The sequence below is a fragment of the Nestor notabilis genome, unplaced genomic scaffold (genome assembly GCF_000696875.1).
Source record: "Nestor notabilis isolate BGI_N333 unplaced genomic scaffold, ASM69687v1 scaffold3492, whole genome shotgun sequence".
Lineage (NCBI taxonomy): Eukaryota > Metazoa > Chordata > Aves > Psittaciformes > Psittacidae > Nestor > Nestor notabilis.
Window position 1 is genome coordinate 22,310 of NW_009916811.1, and position 18,957 is coordinate 41,266.

Genomic DNA, 18,957 nt, shown 5'->3' on the forward strand with positions numbered 1-18,957 from the left:
TACATACATGTTTTACCCCCAGAAATTATTTTGCCTTCCTTTTCTCAACCCCAATATTCTTTTACCATAGCAGAAGACACCCTCATAGGTAGTACCATTGACATTCTGCATGTGTTGCCTAATCAGGGTGCTTTGTATAGCACAGTTAATGGTGAGCTGACTGAAAACAACAAAGATGGGGTTTTCATCATAGAACAAGACACGGGGCTCATAAAACTGGATAAGAGACTTGACCATGAGGCAAATCCTGCTTTTCACTTCAAAGTTGCAGCCACCATTCAATTAGACAGAGTAGACATCGTGTTGACTGTGGATGTGGAGGTTAAGGTATTGGATGTAAATGACAACAAGCCCATGTTTGAAACCGCTAGCTATGATGCTATAATAATGGAAGGAATGCCTATAGGAACAAAACTCATGCAAGTTAAAGCAGTTGATGCAGACTCGAGTGCCAATGGGCAGGTCACCTATACTCTTGCAGTGGAATCAGAGCTGGAGAAGATCACAGAAGCATTCACCATTGATAGCAACAGTGGCTGGATCAGCACACTGAAGGATCTGGACCACGAAAAGGATCCTGCTTTCACCTTTGCCGTGGTGGCCTCAGATCTGGGGGAAGCTTTATCCTTGTCATCAACCACCTTGGTCTCAGTTACTGTGACAGATATAAATGATAACGCACCCATCTTTGAGCATGATGTGTACAGAGGGTCAGTGAAGGAGAGTGACCCTCCAGGGGAAGTCGTGGCTGTTCTTAGCACCTGGGATGAAGACACGTCTGATGTCAACCGGCAGGTTAGCTACCATATTACAGGTAAGAAACCACTTGCATGCTTTTTTCCCAGAACAAGCTTTACTGAAGAACTGTGCCTGTGTGTCTGGTTTTAGGTGACCATTTAGCAGGGTTTCAGCTAAATTACCACTGTGAATCAGAGAATTCCATAGCGCTCTGATGTATTTCATTTACTTATTTTTTTTTAATTTGGACTGAATTTGCAGCAACTCACAAGGCTGAAAAGACGGAAAGGGCATGAGTGTTTGTCTGTCTATGTTATGCTCTATTTTCCAAGATTAATGATTCATGATTTGCTGCAGTGCAAGGTAGCGTGACCCATCAACCCATCATAATTGATGTGTCAGCTTGGAAACCATCATGACTTAATGTTTCAACCAAAATACCATTATTGTAGGGGGAGGGAGAGGAATGAATTTTACATTGGAAGGAGTGGGGGCAGAGGGTGTCTTTTCTTACCGGCACAGATTTCTGGCCAGGGAAATAGTGATCCACTTAGAAGCACTGGTCAGCTGCCATGCATTGTTATACACAGCACAAGGCAATTTTCATTTCATGATGAACATATTTTTCAAAGTGTGGTAACATTGCTCTTTCCTGTTGTGCTATATTTATTATCATGCTTTTTTCCTAGATTCAGACTGGCTTTTGTGTATGTTATGAGTGATGAGGTGCTGCAGTTATTTTTCTACCTACAATATGCATTGTCCAATAGATTATATTAGGAAATAATTTTTTTACTCCCTCCAACCTTCACAATCCAAGAGATACCATTAATTACCTAGTAATAACCAAATTATTGGACAAATTCACATTCTTCTCACTGGATGGAATTAGAATTACACAAGACTGCATGTAGGAAGCAGACTATGGGCAAAAATTACTTAACTCCTAGGATGACAATTTATGTATTTAGCTCTGGAGAGCAAGGCTCCTACCCTTTTGTTAGCTATCAGATTGGAAATGGCTGTGGGATGGTGTGTAGGGAGAGGTCTGATATTCCAGTTGGTCATAGATTGCCCGTGTCACACATCAGAAGTAGCATTATTTCAAAGCAACCATTCTGACTGTTTACTTGGAAGTCTGGGATCAATTTAAAGGTTTGCAAGGATTATGTATTTATAGCGTGATGTGTTGTAGGATATTAGAAGTAGAGACAAAAATAGTCTTGTGGCTAAAGCACAGGATTTGGAGGCTTTAGGCAAGGTGCATTAGCTGCCACTGCCTCAGTTCCCATATATCTAAAAGTAAACAAATAGTGCCTCATCCTAGAGATTTTGTAGTATTTGAAGGAGTTGGGGATCCCAGTATACTACAGGAAATGCAAACCCTTCATGTTCATAACAGGCTCTACCATGATCATTAGCTGAAGGTAATATTTTTCTCTTGATTCTGAAATCTTTCTGTTGTTCTTATAATGAATTATGCTTTTATTTACATAATCATGTTTTCTTCACATCCCTGTGCTGTAATTTGGCAAAAACTGGACTTTTGAGTAATGACTGTCACGTGACTCAAAAATGATAGATCATTTTGTACCTTAATTTCTGTCACATTTCAAAATATGTCAGATATTTTGCTGGTATTTTACTTTCTGAAAAATGTTACATGTCAAAGCCCCAAACTTCCTCTAATACCTTCTGTACAGTTACTAAAGTGTTTGAGCTCAAACATTCTACTGTCTTTGAATGTGTCCTTTGAATTTGGGGACACAAGGAGAAATCAGGTTCTTTTGATTAAAATGTAAAAACATATTAAAGTATAGTTTCACTAACAAAATAGTCTATTCACACTTTACCTGAAGTTGACCTCAGGAACTGCTCTTGAATATTTCATGGAAACATATTAGTGAGATGATTATTCAAATGCTGTGGCTTTCTGGAAGCATTTTGTGCCATAGAAATTTCTGTGAATATAATAAATGAACTCAGAGGAAAAACAGGGCAATCACAAAAAAGGAGAAGAAAATAAATTATGAGAAGGACATGTAGATCCTTAAAAAGAAGAGCATTGTGCAAATGTACCTGGAGAAAAGTAGCACACAGGAGATGGAAAGAAAACATCATTTAGGAGATGAAAGAAAGAAACATTCTGGGTCAGACATGATCACTGAAAAGTCCTTTGCGTTCTTTTGAGAAATACACTTACTGCAGTCTTCTGGTCAACTTTGGAAAGATGTAGATGCATTCTGGTGGATAAATATGTTCTAGTTTTAAGTCCTTCAGTTTCGGATTGGTTTCCATGATTACAGTCAAGTAGTTGCCATTTTCAAATCCAGCTTCATCTGTATTTGATGGTAGTGGTGGGGGGAAAATTTGCACTTACCCTTTGTTATTTGTAGTTTGATAGCAGCTGCAGATGTTCACAAAGCAAAAGCACTATATATAAATCTTAATAGAAAATCAATAGGAAGTGCAGATGACACAAATGCACTTAGGGAGCACAGGAGTTTTCTTTTGAAGGCTCATTTGGGGTCATTGCCTATATCATTTGAGGCATATTGGCTAAACCCAGGGCTCTGATGATGTTTTGCTGGGATGTTTAGCCAGTGTAGACCCACCCACATATTACTGTGCTTTAACAGCTGTAAACTGGGAAAAGCCATCAGAAAAAAGTCAGTTGCTAAGACTTTGGTACCATAAAGTGTTTTGTATTCCTTAGTGATGTTAATTAGGCTCCATCAAGCACATAAATCTAGGGACAGACAATAGTGTTCAAGCTTGGTTCAGCTGAATACAAGGCAGATGATAGTGTGTTTTGGAAGAAAGAACTGGCGTACACAGGAGGTTTTTTGCTGGGTTGGTTATCCTGTATGAATAAAGTGATGTTTTTGTTTGGTTTTATTCTATATTTGAAATCCTGGAGTTCTGGAGAAATGGGTGTTTCAGTGTTTGGGGAGGACTTGTGCTGAAGAAGAGTGTGTGCAATTTTATGGTAGTAAAGCTAAGAGCATTGGGTTTATCCTTTTGGCAGCTCAGTAAACATGCAACATCTGAAACTGGGAGTGGTGGATAAACCTACTGGGTTTATGTAATGCAAATTGGGAATTGAAAGTGCCTAAACAAATGCATAAATGTAAGAGAGAAACTAAATGAATAAGTTAGTATATATTCAGTTCACTGTCCCAGATCGGGACATTGCAGTGAAAACTGATAGTGTTGGCTTCTAGTTTTCAGTTCCCTTTTAGCTGTTATAAATCCCTCTGTGTGTGCTTTAGTAATGATGTGTGTCAGGATTTGTTTGATTTGGATCACTGTGTCTCTGCATTTCATTTGTATCTGGCTGTTTTCTTTCTTTACTTAAACTTGAGCTTGATTTGGCTTTGTACTATTTGCTGACTAGGGAGGGAGGGCAAGCATTATTTAAACTTCAAGTAACAAAAGATAAAAGATAATGCTGATTCTTTTAGCCTCAAAGCCTTTCTAAAAAGTTACTGGAGTGTTTTTTTGTAGCCAGCACTTCACTGTTGTGACATTCAAAGCAGAGCATAAGAAAACTGCCAAAAGATTTTAAAGAATCCATTAATACATGGAGTCAGGAGGTTTCCATTTAGAAAAGCTACATTATTCAGAGCGAAAAACTAATTAATTAGAACGCCCCTAGGAAACTGAATCTGCTTACATATATTAGTGAAAAAGTTAATTAATCACTGCAGAATGAGATCTGCGTCAAGACATATGTGTAAGTGCTAGAAAATGGTTCCCTGGGCCACAGTGTGGGTTTTTTTTCCTTTCTGGGTTTTTTAAGAGTATTTCCTTGATGGTGTTTTAGTATTTACATCTCCTTATTTCTATTACACTTTATAGTACAACTTCCACCTTTGTCTTTCATCAGCAAAGTATAAAACAGAGAGGTAGCACTAATGAATAACGCATGCAGATACAACTGTTACACATTTGCTGCTTGTTGCACAGGTTTATTGGTCATTCAAATGGATCCTTTTCTAGTGGAGTAAAAGGGTGGAAAAGGAGATCCCAAAGACCCTTTTTTTATACATGTCCTCCAAATTCCTGTGTATGATTTAAAAGCCATTCCAACAACAACAAAGCAATGGTGATTTTAAAGTTGCTTCAAGCTAGTGTTACTGCCAGCTATAAAAGCCACCAGCTGATTTTAATTACATTTTACCTTTCCTCTTTTCTTAGCAATGGGATATCCATACCTGGAGTGTATTGCTTCATAGTTATTCGTGACAGTTAATCATTTCCTTTTACAAAGGGACTAATATACAGGAAAGCACTGATTGATATCACGAAGCTAAATAAGAATATTTAAGACCGTTTTTATTAATGGTTTACAACATTGAACTCACTATGACAAGATTACAGCCTTTTATAAAAGAGAGTTAAGCTTTTTTATGCTGGCGTTGAACTGAATAGAGAGAATTTAATGTCAGTCAGCAGGGCTCTACCTTCTTTGAAGTCACATTAAGACTCAAGTCAATGGACGGATTCTCACTGCCTTGGACTGCATTCAGATCTGGCCTGTAGTGCACATCGACACAATGTGAAACCCTCTGTAGGAGAAATGTGACAACAGCCTAAACCAGGTTTAACCAAGTCCTCTGATGATTATTGCATAATGTTGTAGAATTCAGTGGGAAAATTCGGACCTGCTTGGTATTGTGATCACAAAATAAAACTGGGCTTGATATATCAGGTTTAGGCTTGGTATGAGTAAAGGTTCTTTTATAATCTGAACGCATTCCGGAAACTTACTAATCACAATGTGCTTTTTTGACACAGTTGCAGATAGCACAAATGGTGACACTTACTTAACAAGAAAAATTTGCACAGCCCGTCTCAACTGACTTAGTTTTCATATTAATAGAAAATAGTGCATCTTGTCACTGGTAGCTGGTGAAGAAGGCATAGATTAGCCTGTGACCTCATTTCTGCTTTTTGATGTAGAAAGAATTAGGCTTTCTTGCTTGGTTTTTAAGATCAGTTTCAAGTTCAGATCTTTTCTGCCTTTTTTGGTTAAAAGGTCCCTGGGAACTGACAGAATTGTGACAGCAAAAGCAACAACAGTAAGTGACACCTAATTGCTTGACAGCAGAGGAAGCTCAAACAAATCCAGCTTTGGATTTATTTTTAAATACTTATTTATTCAAACATTCAACACAAGTACTAGAGAAGAAGGTTTAAGAACCTGGTCTTTCCATTGAGCTTGGATAGATCCTATGACACATGTCAGAACCCTGAACAAGTTTTTAAGCAAAAGTACACCAGAAAGCATTGCATTCTTGATCTTGTTACAAGAAAGAATAAGCATTCCCTTAATATTTTTATACCACTTTTAAACATGAGAAACATGGAAAGTAGTTCTCAGATTGCATTTCTGCATGGGAGAGCACAAGAGAGCTTAATAAGATGGGGAAAGAGCTAGTAGTGTGTTAGCTGGAATTAAAGTTCACACAGTGGAGCAGTGTGATGTCTTATTCTATGTCCTGTTTCTATAGCACAGGACTTTGCTATGACTATAGTGCTCTAAACTATTAAACGTGCAGATATGTTTTTACAGACCCTGGTTATGCTAGTCACTGGTCACACAATACTGGGTAGCTGGCTTTACTGGCTTTGGCTGGGGTAGAACTAATTTCCTTCGTAGCAGCTGGTATGGGGCAATGTTTTGGTTTTGTGACCAAAACAGCATTGATTCCACAGGGATGTTTTAGTTACTGCTCAGCAGCACTTGTACAGAGTCAAGGCCTTTCCTGCTCCTCACCTCACACCACCAGTGAGTAGATTGGGGGTGCACAAGGAGTTGGGAGGGGACGCAGCCAGGACAGCTGACCCCAACTGACCCAAGGGATATCTCATACTATATGACATCATGGGCAGCAATAAAAGCAGGGGAAGAAGAAGGAAGGGAAGGACATTCGTAGTGATAGCATTTTGTCTTCCCAAGTAACTGTTGCGGGTGATGGAGCCCTGCTTTCCTGGAGATAGCTGAACATCTGCCATGAATTCCTTGTTTTGCTTTGCTTACACACACGGCTTTTGCTTTACCCATTAAACCAACTTTATCTCAACCCACAACTTTCCGCAATTTTTCCATTCCAGTTCTCTCCCCCTTCCCGCTGGAGGTGGAAATGAACAAGCAACCATGTGGGGCTTAACTGCCTACTGGGGTTAAGCCACATTAAACAGTGGTTTAAAAGATTTTCATGTCTGATCTGACAGGGGGTTGAGATTGGGCTCAGAGAAATGTGACTGAAGGTGGTTTCTTCATGGAGCAGGCAGGGAACTGTACTGTTTCAGATTAGAAACATTAACGGTGCCCGCCTTGATTATTGTACCCTTCTGCATATGACATGTCCCTTCTTCCTTCCTTTGGATGATGTGGACCAAAACTTTCCCTCTCCCAACCTGCTTTTTTCACCAGGCAATTTAATGATATGGAAGAGCAGCATTGTCAGGTTCACTGTCAGTGTTACAGCACAATACAAAGCTGTCCTGCTTCATCTCCTGCACTCCTTTCACCAGCTTTCACTCTCAGTTACATTTGATCTAATTCTACTGCTTATCTTCCAGCTGCTCCTCAAATGACCTCTTGTTAGGACTATTTAATACTAATGTGTCTTCCTGTGTCGTGTAAACTTTTTTTAAAGCTGGAATTTTAATGAGCAGAACAGCACAGCTGTATGATAAAGCTTTCATTAGAGGATTCCTTAATAGAACCCACTTCCAGTCCTTGATTGCATAATCAACAGCTAATGAAATTGTCTTGGTAACAAGAGCTACGGTGTATTACATCCTCTCCCGAGACTAAGTGGAAAGACAATTGTACCAGCCTGAGAGGACTATTGATTATTCACAGTTTGAATTTGATTGCCCTTACGGGGAACTAAACAAGAGATCATCTTCAGCTCTGCTAAATGGATTCTGTTTCCACTGAAAGTTATTGGTTCACTTTCATACGAGGTGTTCAGGGGGCAATAAACACAGGGAGTGTAATCTTATTACAGATTTCCTGAGCCTGCGAGTTTGAAAGCACCGATCACTGTAAAACAAATCACAGCTGCTTACTTCAGGTCCTCTGTGATGTTTAAACTAGGTGGGAGCTCTGGTGGGACACCCAGTCCATTGTGTGTTGCTTGCCTCATTGCAGGAGGGAATCCCAAAGGGAAGTTTGCTCTGGGACTGGTTCAGAATGAGTGGAAGGTTTATGTTAAAAGGCCCCTAGATCGGGAAGAGCAAGACATTTATTACCTGAACATCACCGCTACTGATGGCCTCTTTGTAACCCAAGCTGCTGTGGAAGTGACCGTCACTGACGTTAATGATAACAGTCCAGTTTGTGAACAGGTGAGTTAGCAACACCCATGGCAGCCAGCTGGTGTATTGAAAGCGATGGTTTTCCTATGGGTGTCCCTGCTATTTGCAGGTATTCACAGGTGGTGCCTGTTTTCATCCTTAAGGTCTTAATTAAAGAATCCAGAGTGAGCTGCAATATAAAGCAGTCCTGTAAAGCCAAACTGAAATATAATGGTCTAATAAAGCTGGCAAAGGAGTCTTGTCCACAGTGGCCTGAGCTGGCTTTAGGAAAAAATGAAGCATTGAGAAGCAACACTGGGCAGCCACTCTTCCCTTGCAAAAAACATGTGCTTTCCTTTCACAACCAACATGGAAATGTCTGCAGTCTAGTTTAAGTCCAGCCTTCCTGAACCTGCCAGATGCCAGAGACCCAGTGGAAAAGGCAGAATATAGTTTGCTTTCATGTTGTCTGTGTGCATGCAGTGTGGCCTGACCACAGCTTATTCTGTGGAAGGAACTGATATTACTGCAATAGAACGGTCTTTGTGAAAGAAAAGACACGATGAAACCCTTAACAGTACTGCTTACAGTATCTTTTATATATATGTGTGTGTATGTGTATCCTCATATGATTGCCATCACTACATTATCACTGATAGACAACTGTCATTTCAAGCACCACTCTGGGGAATCACAAACTGTATCTCCCTCAAACACTGCTGAGTGAGGTGATAAAACCAGTTCCCTTTGGTAGCACACTCATCCAAGTTTCCATTTCATGGATGTTGGTAAAACAAAGGGAAGACAGAAAATGAGACTGCATTTAACACTTAAGACAAGCCCTTTCAAGAGTCATAATTTGGCATTGGCTTTGTGACACCTCAGAGCTTAACAGTAATTTGAATTTCTAGGAAAGGGTTATGTAAAGAAAAATTGTTTCCTATGTAGAAAGATGCACAACAGAGAGTTTAAGTAAAGGTTGTGCAAAGACTATAAAATACTGTTACAGCATGGTTTACATTTGTTTTTGTCTCTAGGTTGCATACACAGCACTGTTTCCCGAAGACATTCCATCAAACAAAGTCATTCTTAAAATCAGTGCTAAAGATGCTGACATCGGGTCCAATGGTGAAATTCGCTATTCTCTCTATGGTCCTGGGAACAATAAATTTTTATTAGATCCAGAAAATGGTAAGAACACAACTGAATGTTTCTGAATAGTCGTCTTAATCCCTCACCATCAGCGGCTGCTAGTTTCTTTAACTAGAGTTAGGTTACACATTGCCAGCTCAAGTCCAGCTTGTCATCCACCAGTACTACCAAGTCCTTGTCAGGGCTGCTCTCAATCCCTTCATCCCACAGCCTGTATTACTAGGGTTTGCCCCAACCCAGGTGCAGGACCTCTTGGCCTTGTTGAACCTCACGAAGTTCACCTGGACTCACTTCTCAAGCTTGCGCACGTCCCTCTGGATAGCATTCCGTCCCTCTGGATAGCATTCCATCCCTCAAGCATGTCAACTGCACCATTCAGCTTGGTGTCTGCAAACTTGCTGAGGGTGCACTCAACAGCACTGTCTGTGTCATTGATGAAGATATTAAAAAGCACTCATCCAAATATGGACCGCTGGGGGACACCACTGATCACTGATCTCCATGTGGACATGGAACTGTTGACCACTACTCTCTGACTGTGGCCATCCAACTGAACAGTCCACACATCAAATCTGTAGCTCTACAATTTAGAGAGAAGGATGTTTGGGGGGTACTGTTTCAAAGGCCTTACAGAAATCCATATAGATGACATCTGTAGCTTTTCCTTTGTCCACTGATGTAGTCACTCCATCATAGAGGCCCACTAGGTTGTTCAGGCAAGATTTGCCGTCGTTGAAGCCATGCTGGCTGTCTTGAATCATGTCTCTGTCCTCCATCTATCTGTCCTAGAATTTTTTTGGTACAAAAGAGGGGAAGATGCTGACATGGTCCTCCTTCAACTTTAGACTTCATTTCTTCCACCTTGGTCTCTATATATCGGCATTTAAGCCCTGTAAAAAAAGTCATTCATTTTAATACACATATTTTTGGGGAGAAAGGATATCAATAATGAATTTGTGGGCACAGTTCTTGTCCATTTGGCAGCTGGTCTGGAAAAATATACTGATCTCAATAAAGATCTAGATTTTATGGTTGTTATGAAGTAAAGCTAAATAAAATCATTTTCCTGTGAATAAAAATTCCACCTCTCTGTTATTCTTAGGAATTTGTTTTCCATAATGATAGACTTAAGTCCTTCTCTGTGCAATGCCTCCTCTGCCTGACTAGCAGGAGGCAGGACCTGCTATTTCTATAGTGTTACTGATGAAAGAGGAGGTGTTTGGAGACCTATGCAGTGTGTGGAAGGGGAAGTACTGCCTTCTTCAAGAACCAATTTTGTATTTAACTGCAAATTACACCTTTTACAAAATTAACCCCAAACTTATCTTCTGACTAGCACTGCCTGTTTGTTGATGTCACAAAGTTTGGCAATTGTTACCTGCGAGTGGAAAATGGATCAGGGTAAAGCTCTCACAGTCTGAGTAAGATGGCTTTTTGTTGCTGTTAATGTTTTTTATGATACCTGTTGCTGTATGAGAATAAGAAGTTTGTTTCAAATGAGATGCCAGAGGTATCTACAGGAATTCAGAGCTGGTTGGATATTGCTTTGTGGGGAGAAGAGAGGAGGGTGTCGGTGGTATTTTTGAACAGTAGCATTAGAAAACATCAGAGTTCATTATGGCTATTGTCACCAGATTCCGGATATTTCTGTGCCTCAGACTCTGTAAATATTGAAAGTAATAGAAAGACAGTCTTGGTAAAACATGGTGGTGTTCATACAGGTGAAGGTGTAGGCTCTCGAAGGCCACCATGAGTGGCGTGTCATCCCTGTGCTCATGTTGGCAGCTCACTTCATTGGGTAAAGAGAGTGAGAAGTGAACTGCTGTGAGTTTTTAATCCAGTCATTGGAATAAGCAAGGTTGATTATTTTTTTCTCTTTTTTACTCCTGTGAAATACATATTTGTGTGCTACTCACACTATCTAGAATTAGTGGTGCTGCTACAGTAGTAACGATGCTGCTGCTTTTACTCAATTTTAGGTGAGCTGAAATCCTTGGCGCCTCTTGACCGAGAGAAAATCCCTGCATACAGCTTGGTTGCCAGAGCCACAGATGGTGGTGGCAGGTTTTGCCAATCAGAAATCCATCTTATTTTGGAAGATGTTAATGATAACCCACCAGTGTTTTCATCTGATCACTACACCGCGTGTGTCTATGAGAATACAGCCACTAAAGCTTTGTTAACAAGAGTCCAAGCCACTGATCCTGATGTTGGTAAGTGAGTAATGCTGTGAATAATAATTCATGTTCAGGAAAACTCTGTGGGTTGATGGAATTGCAATACAGATTGCATTTTTTATTTCTGCCTTTCCTTATTTTTTCCTCCTTTTACTTCTGCATCCTCCCAATTTCTCCCTCTTCTGTTTCTTTACTTCAAAATGTTCGTGGCTGAGCTTGACCGAATGGTGTTACAAACAGAAGAGCATCGTAGCTGCCACAGAAACATGTAGTCTTTTATTGTCTTGATGGGTGATAGCTATGATTAGGGACAAATGGTAGTTTTGGGGATAAATCCCAACTTTTTTCCACCAGTGGTCTCATCTCTTTTCTTGAGCCATGATTTTGAATACCCATGCCTCTATTTATGCAAACAATATAGTTACCTGCCATAGGCACCTATACCTGATTAATCACATCTTTTCTAGAATCTTATACCACTATAACTCCCATTTGTTCCAGCTGGTTAACTTAGCGTAAAGCTGTTGTTGTACACTGTGAATGTATGTTATAAATGTTCTGGTTATTTAACTGTGCATTCTTTTAAAGTGTGATAGTTTATTATATGGGACCTTAACCTTGAAATCTGGGCCCAATTATAAATATTTAAAGGGGGAGGTTTTTTGCATAACACAGTGGCAAAACCTACTGAATATCAGATGGGGCTTTTTAGCACATTCGCTTCGGTTGGAATAAATAAATCCCATAGTTTATTTTTTCTTCCTGTGGTTTTGGAGATGTTTTGTAAAAGCTGTGGCCTGAATAACTTCACGTGAAAAGCAGACCTTTCACTGAATGAAAAAAATATTTCATGTTAAATATTTCATGTTCTCTTTTTTTAAGTACAATGAGTGCTGGATGTCTCAGTTGTTACTAAGGCTGATAATGTAAATATACAGAATCAGTAAAGGAGCAGCAAGCATTCATTAACGTATCTATGAAAAGCTGCATTATGCGCCTTGGTTGAAAAATCAAATTTAAAATTATGATACTGTCCTGCAGTGAAAAGCCAATTACTGGTAGTAAACTACTGAACAGTGTGAAGACCCAGTGGTGTTGTTTTCCACTGTTGCCTTAATTACCATTCTTCTCATAGGTGAGATGACATTCAAGGAGAGAGGGGATACAGAAAGAATTAGAATAAAAAGTTGGCAGTGAAAGTTGTTGCTACCAACTGTACATAATAAGATGGTTAACAATGAAAAAAATTTAAAACAGAATTAAAATAATGAGCTAATGACTACATCTTTCTTTTTAAACTAAGTAAGGATGTATGTGATGAATGGGAAGGAGCTCTATATATCCTTAATGATTAGACATGAAAATCAAACAAGATACTGTATCATATGAAAGTGACTTTGGTCTCTAAAATTAGATTTTATATTAATTATTGTTCTGTTTGTTAGTCCATACTAAAATCACTGATTCCCCATTGCTGCATTTTGAATGAGTTCAGGTAGCGTAATGTTCCCATCAGAGAGAAAACTGTATTATTGATATTCCCAATGGGCTATGATATTCCTGTAAGGTTTTGTAGAGCATTATTCTGAAAACATCAGTAATAGTCATAGAAATCAATTTTTAACATTCAGGAGAAATTTTACAGTCTTGGAATCTGCATATTCTTCTGCTTTGGACTTTGAAGAGGCATATGCTGTAAGGATAGGAATATGTATAGAAACCATTGAGATAAAACCTGAGAGAAGCCAATTTGTGGTCTGCAACAAAACACAATTTAACATAAAACTGAGTTTTGTGGTTAGATGCGGTTGGATGGTTAAGACAATTTCTAGTTAACAGGAAAATAGTGTTATATCTGCTTTGTGCCTTCGATATCTCTTGAAGTTCCTGAAAAATTTCAGGAGTGGAACATAAATTTGTGTTTAATATGTTTGTAATTTGGATACAGGCTTAGAAACTAGATGTGCCAGATGGAGACACTGAAGGAGAGATGTGATTCTTCTTCATAGTATTCAACAGAAGGGAATGGCTTTAACTGTAGTAGCACACAAGATCAGCTTACATAACCCCTCCAGGTAGCTAGGTATCTCAACTTAAACGATCACATGAAGGAGAGAAAATGTACATATGTCCCTTTGTTAACACATATTAGTAACTTTAATATAAAACAAACATAGAATCATACAATGGTTTGGGTTGGAAGGGACCTTAAAGCTCATCTAGTTCCGCCCCCACTGCCACAGGCAGGGACACCTTCCACTAGACCAGGTTGCTCCAAGTCCCTGTGTCCAAACTGGCTTTGAACACTGCCAGGGATGGGGCAGCCACAGCTTCTCTGGGCAACCAGTTCTTTCTCTCACCCTGCTTCCATTAGAAATTCTTGATATTTCCACAAGATACTATTTCCTGCAAACTCATCACCATCATGATTGGAAATGTACAAACTAAGAAATACAAGGAAATTGCTGGTTTTACAGTGTTTTAGAGAAGTTCACAGGATTTTCCACCTCCCACTGTCTTCAAATCAAAGTGCCAAATTACTCCATCCTTTTCAAATTAAGTCATGAGATGAGTTTGAGTGAATCCTGAGGTGTAATTATCTGAGCAAACCCATCAGACAACTGCAAAGTCAGCCCTTTTGAAAGAATTGGGGTTGTGCTAGAGCAGTAGCACTGAGAAAACCTACGTGGAACTTTGTGGCTTGCACATTAAAAGATTTATAAACTTCAAACTAAACCTGAAGCCCAAACCAGAGCTGCAGGTGCATATTCATTTCCAGTGCTGCTCGTGCTTTCTGCATGCACAGTGTTGTGGCCTCACTCTCAGAATACAAGAATGAATGACAACATAGTCCAAGGTCAGCAGTACTTTAAGTGATGGTTAAGTGCTGACTTACTTCCAGCTGCTTTGCCTTGTGAATGACCTCCATACTCAGGCCTATTTCCATGATGATTGATGGTGTAGTCTACCAAAGGCAGGAGCATTCACTGTACTAAATGTGAACAGTGCGTCATCTGTCCTTCTGCAGTCCTCTTCATCACCACTGGGGCATTGGCAGTTCTACACTATCCACATTTGCCGTCAGTTTAGTGACTTCACTGACCTATTGATTTTTTCTGGGTTTATGATGAATACAGAGTTCTAATTTTGCTCAAAGAAGGAACAACCTTGTCAGCCAGCTCTGTCTTGCCTGCCACTGCTGCCTTCCAGCCTCTCCGTTATCCTGTCAAGCCATGGCTGGTACCTCCGTGTGCAGGTCCTCACCCATTCCCTGAACAACCAACTAGTATAGATGGACTAGGTTGTCTTGGAGCCAGCACCTTGTATTGCATGCAGCCAATGTGCAAGAAAACACAGGCATGTAGGAAGACAAAAATTGGCAGGAGTGGGCTTTGTTTGATTTCAAGGAGTTCCCTTCTATGCACAGACCTCCCTGCTCTGTCCTCAGTTCTCCCTTACTCCCTTGCCGCTTCTCCAGCCCTGGGCCCATACAAGTACATAGCAGAGGAGGTGTGGTGACATGCAGCCTGCAAGGAGCCAGCTGGTATGCAGGATATATCTGGCAACCCAGGTCTAGGAGTATCTCAGAGACTGATCTGATTCTTCCTTCAATAGCAGTCACACCCCAAACAGCAAAGGCCTGCACCCATTCCGTTGCCCAGCCAGGTCATCCTCCTTTGCAAGCTACCCCGTTCTTTGACATAGTTTTGTCCATGCCTTGTATCTGTCACAGTTCACGGTCCACTTCCCAACAGGAATGATGTGTTCCCCTGCCCCATTTCTGCAGATTGCACAAACAGCAAATGAGTCAGGAAGTGCCCTCGCTGTGGGCTGAAGGTGAGGACCACAGTGATGTGCATGGTGAGAAGATGGAGGTAATGCATTTCGGATGGCCTTGATAGAAACGTGTCTCCTGGGCTTGTGGATACAGAGGTGTGATGCTGCAGGGTTCACACAGTCACAGAATGGTTGAGGCTGGATGGGACCTCTGGAAGGTCATCTTGCCCAACAACCCTGCTCAAGCAGGGCCACGTACAGCAGTTTATATAGGACTGTGTCCAGATGGCTTTTGGATATATTCGCTGAATGCTGTGCAGTGTGGGCACCCCAGGGGCCCTCTGAATAACCGGATACCTGCACTGTGGATACAGTCAAAAGCATTACATCCTCACTGTGACCTGGTGACTGGCAGAGCAGTGCAGACAGGCAGCAAACCCACACTCGATGCCCTCTCTGACTGCCAGTTCTTCCCAAGCTGGACATAATTCAGCGAAGAATCACTGTCAGACAAGATTTTGCAGAAACTGTAGTTTGGGGAAATACTCTCCCGTATCTAATAGCAGATTTAATAGCATTGAGTAATGCAACCTAGAAAAATAACCAATGTGTTACTTTTGTCAAAGCATTTTGTCACTTTTGTGCAAGGATGCCCAGAATTACAGCTTCCCAGCTTCTGCTGTAGCCTCACAGCAGAATGAGAACAGTGTGAGGTTTATTTGCCAGTTCAAAAAAACCCCTGTTCAACTAGTTTGGAGGTGGAGAGATTTGAATGATGACCCTGGTTTTCTATGCTTTGTTCTCTGTTTTTGAAGCTTTGGTACTTAGGTGGTATGAGGGGAAAAAAAATAGGGTGTTGAAAGCTTAAGTCAGGGAGCCAGGGTAAGACTTGAGGCTCTCCTACAGGTAAGTTTCTGCAGCCAGGTTACATAGGTCAGTTGTGGTTGAATTGGTTGTGTTTTTTAAAGAGTTGCATAGAGTTAAATATTATTTGGACCAAGATTTGTGAGAACGATTCTTAATCATCTGATTAGTGCATTTTTGTTTAATTTGGAGAGTTTAAATCAATCAAGCCTCTAATCAGTCAGGTTCTTGGTGTGGGGAGCTAATTACTCCCATCTTTTGCGCAAAGTGGTAGAGCTGCAATGGAAGGGACTCAGCCCTTCTGGAGAAGCTGTTTGTCCTTCTCACTAGCAGACATCTGCTCCCTAACTCCTCCAAGAAGTACAGGGGAGCAAACTGTGGCCCATCATAGGCCTGGTGAGTGGCTGGGCAACCTGGCAAATGTGGGGAAGAAGCACTATTTTCCTTCAGCTTCTGATGGAAATTTTTATCTTGGATTTCAAAGACATCTGTGACAAAACCGGTATTTCCCCGTGAGGTTTGACCTCAGTGATTTCGATGTTTCAATAAAGACTTTTTTTGTCAAAAAGGCTTCTAAAATCAAACCCTTATCATGTGCACTCATAAAGCAGGTGCTGAGGCAATAAGAAGTGTCTTTCCTAGGGAAGAATGGTCACATAACTTCTTCAGGTTTCAGTCAATCCAGTCTGGCATGTACCTCCCTCCAGGAGCGTGGTGCAGCAAACATATCTTCTTTCTCTTCTTGTCTTCTTCTTATGTCAGTAGGAAAAATGGAGAAACCGTTAAAACAATAAAAATTAAATATCTATCAGAGATAGACTTCAAGCTTATCAGTGGTGGCCTTTGCTCTTGGAAGGTTTAGGGCAACTGGGCTTGTTGCACATACAGCTGGGCTCGGGGAAGGGTAAAGTGCTGCCAAGTGGGATTGCAGAAGTGTCAGACAGTCACAACTTGATTAAAGAGCAGTTCTCTGAATAATGTATGATGGCAAGTAACAAAATCATAGAAATGGTGAAGTAGATACTGATTCTGGCATTTGCTGGCAAAGCCAATATACAGCAAACTTCTGCTTAGCTTGTTTGTTTATGCTGGGCAGGTCCCTCAAAATGGATCTAGAAACTTTTGGGCATTCAGGATCTGGAAAAGAAGAAAACAGGGATTGAAACATGAATAAGAAGAGTAACAAAGATATTAGCACAGAAGATTTACTGAAACCCCACAGCTAATAGGCAGATAACTTGGGCAATCCAGCATTAGCTAAATTAGCTAGATGATTCCTGGATATTGTCTGAGTTTTTCTAAAACAAATGTTAGAAGATACTTTGCAGAGGATAGCTGATTCTCTTTAAAACATACATGGAGCTTCCTATATCCTTACCTATGTCTTCATCTCACTGACTTTTAAAATAGTCCAGGGGTTAGTGCACTAATGCAAGATATGGAAGACCTGAACTATTAATTCCTTTTCCTACAGAAGACAGGAGTGAACATTGCTGTGTTGCTCTGTAGCCTGGCAGGTAATTGAGTTTTGGGCTCTGTCCCCCAGGACTTATTCAATGAAAAGTAATAGTCTATGGCAATGTACTCTTGTACTCCTCCTTCCTGGAAACGTGTCCTTACCATTAGACTTCTGTTCCATATGGGAGGGCAATGCCCCACTTCTCCCGGTGGGCTGGTCAGTCCTGGGGACTCCTGAGGGCCAGGTTCACCCAGTGAGTTGTTCAGGAGAAAACCTAGCTTTTGCCTTCTCAATAAAGGCAGAGGCACTTCTAGGAATACAGAGAAACAGCACATTGGCCTCCTGAAAAATTGCCAAATAAAATTTAATAGGCTCTGTGGAGTCTTAGACTTACTTAGTGTTAAGAAGTAAACAAACAAGGTGTTTGGGGATTGTGATAGAAAGCTTAGGTTTCTGCCTAAACAAGTTCTACTTCATGTTGCTTATTTTGCCTCCCATGCCTAGGCACACAGAAGACCTAATCCTGTTAGCAGTCAGTCTGTATGACCCTATTGTAGGAGATGTCAAATGGCCAGATTTTTAAAGCTTCATACAGGTAGTCAGGGAACTTAGCCACTCAACTTGCATTAAGATAATGAGTATATATGTATCAAGATGACTAAGAATCTGTGTTCAGCAAGTTCAGCAAGCAGAAGTCATCAAACCAATCTCGATTCCTTATGCAACATGCAAAGAGGCCATATAGAGTGGTACAGCTTAGGTTTAGTGAGGTTTTTGACATTGTACCACGTGTTACTTTTATAAGCAAGCTAGGGAATTATGGTCTGCATAAAACTGTTCTCATGTGAGTTTGTAATGACTGTTACACTGGAGGGATGAGTTAAGAAAGGTATTGGGTGCAGCATTGACTCTTATCTTCATTCCTGGATGGTTCAGTATACGTAAGATCTGTATTGCTAGATGTCAGAAAGCAGAAAGGGGCTGCAAGTACCCTGGATAATGTCAAAGTTGGAGTTGTGGGATTTAACAATGGGAAAGTAGGAAAAGTGGTATGGAAAAATAAATCCAAGTCATCAAGATAAATGTGAAATCCTGTGTTTAGGCAAGAATAAGCAAGTGTTGTTTGGGTAATGACTGGCTGGACAGCAGAACTGCGGAGAAGCAGCTGTATTATGGTGAAGCACAGGCTGAATGTGTGTTTACACTTTCATAGCAGTATGAAAAGTCAAATATTTTAACGACATAAGTAAACAGGAGTAATGCTGGAAAACAGAAGTAGTTCTTTTGGTTTACTTGGTGTTGGCAAATCTTGACCTGAAAGGTTGTGTCAAGTATTGGGTACAGCACTTCCAGGAAGATGTGGACTACATGGAGGTTTAAAGAAAGATCAGAGGTCTGGAAAACATGTTCTACCAGGAAATGCTGAAACAGTTGGGAGGGGGTGCCAGGGAAAGACAACTGAGATGGGAAGAAGTA

At 40.6% G+C, this 18,957-nt stretch overlaps 1 protein-coding gene across 1 annotated transcript in view; it reads left to right on the forward strand.

The window, feature by feature from the left end:
- The window catches only part of LOC104413689 (protocadherin Fat 3-like), a gene marked incomplete at both ends in the record, with an annotated part of 85,214 nt that overhangs the window by 17,898 nt on the left and 48,359 nt on the right, over positions 1–18,957 (forward strand). Inside the window, 4 exon segments of the mRNA XM_010024754.1 lie at positions 1–814; positions 7,907–8,103; positions 9,090–9,243; positions 11,184–11,417. The exon segment at positions 1–814 is cut by the window's left edge and continues 30 nt beyond it. Coding sequence (XP_010023056.1) covers positions 1–814; positions 7,907–8,103; positions 9,090–9,243; positions 11,184–11,417 — 1,399 coding nt within the window.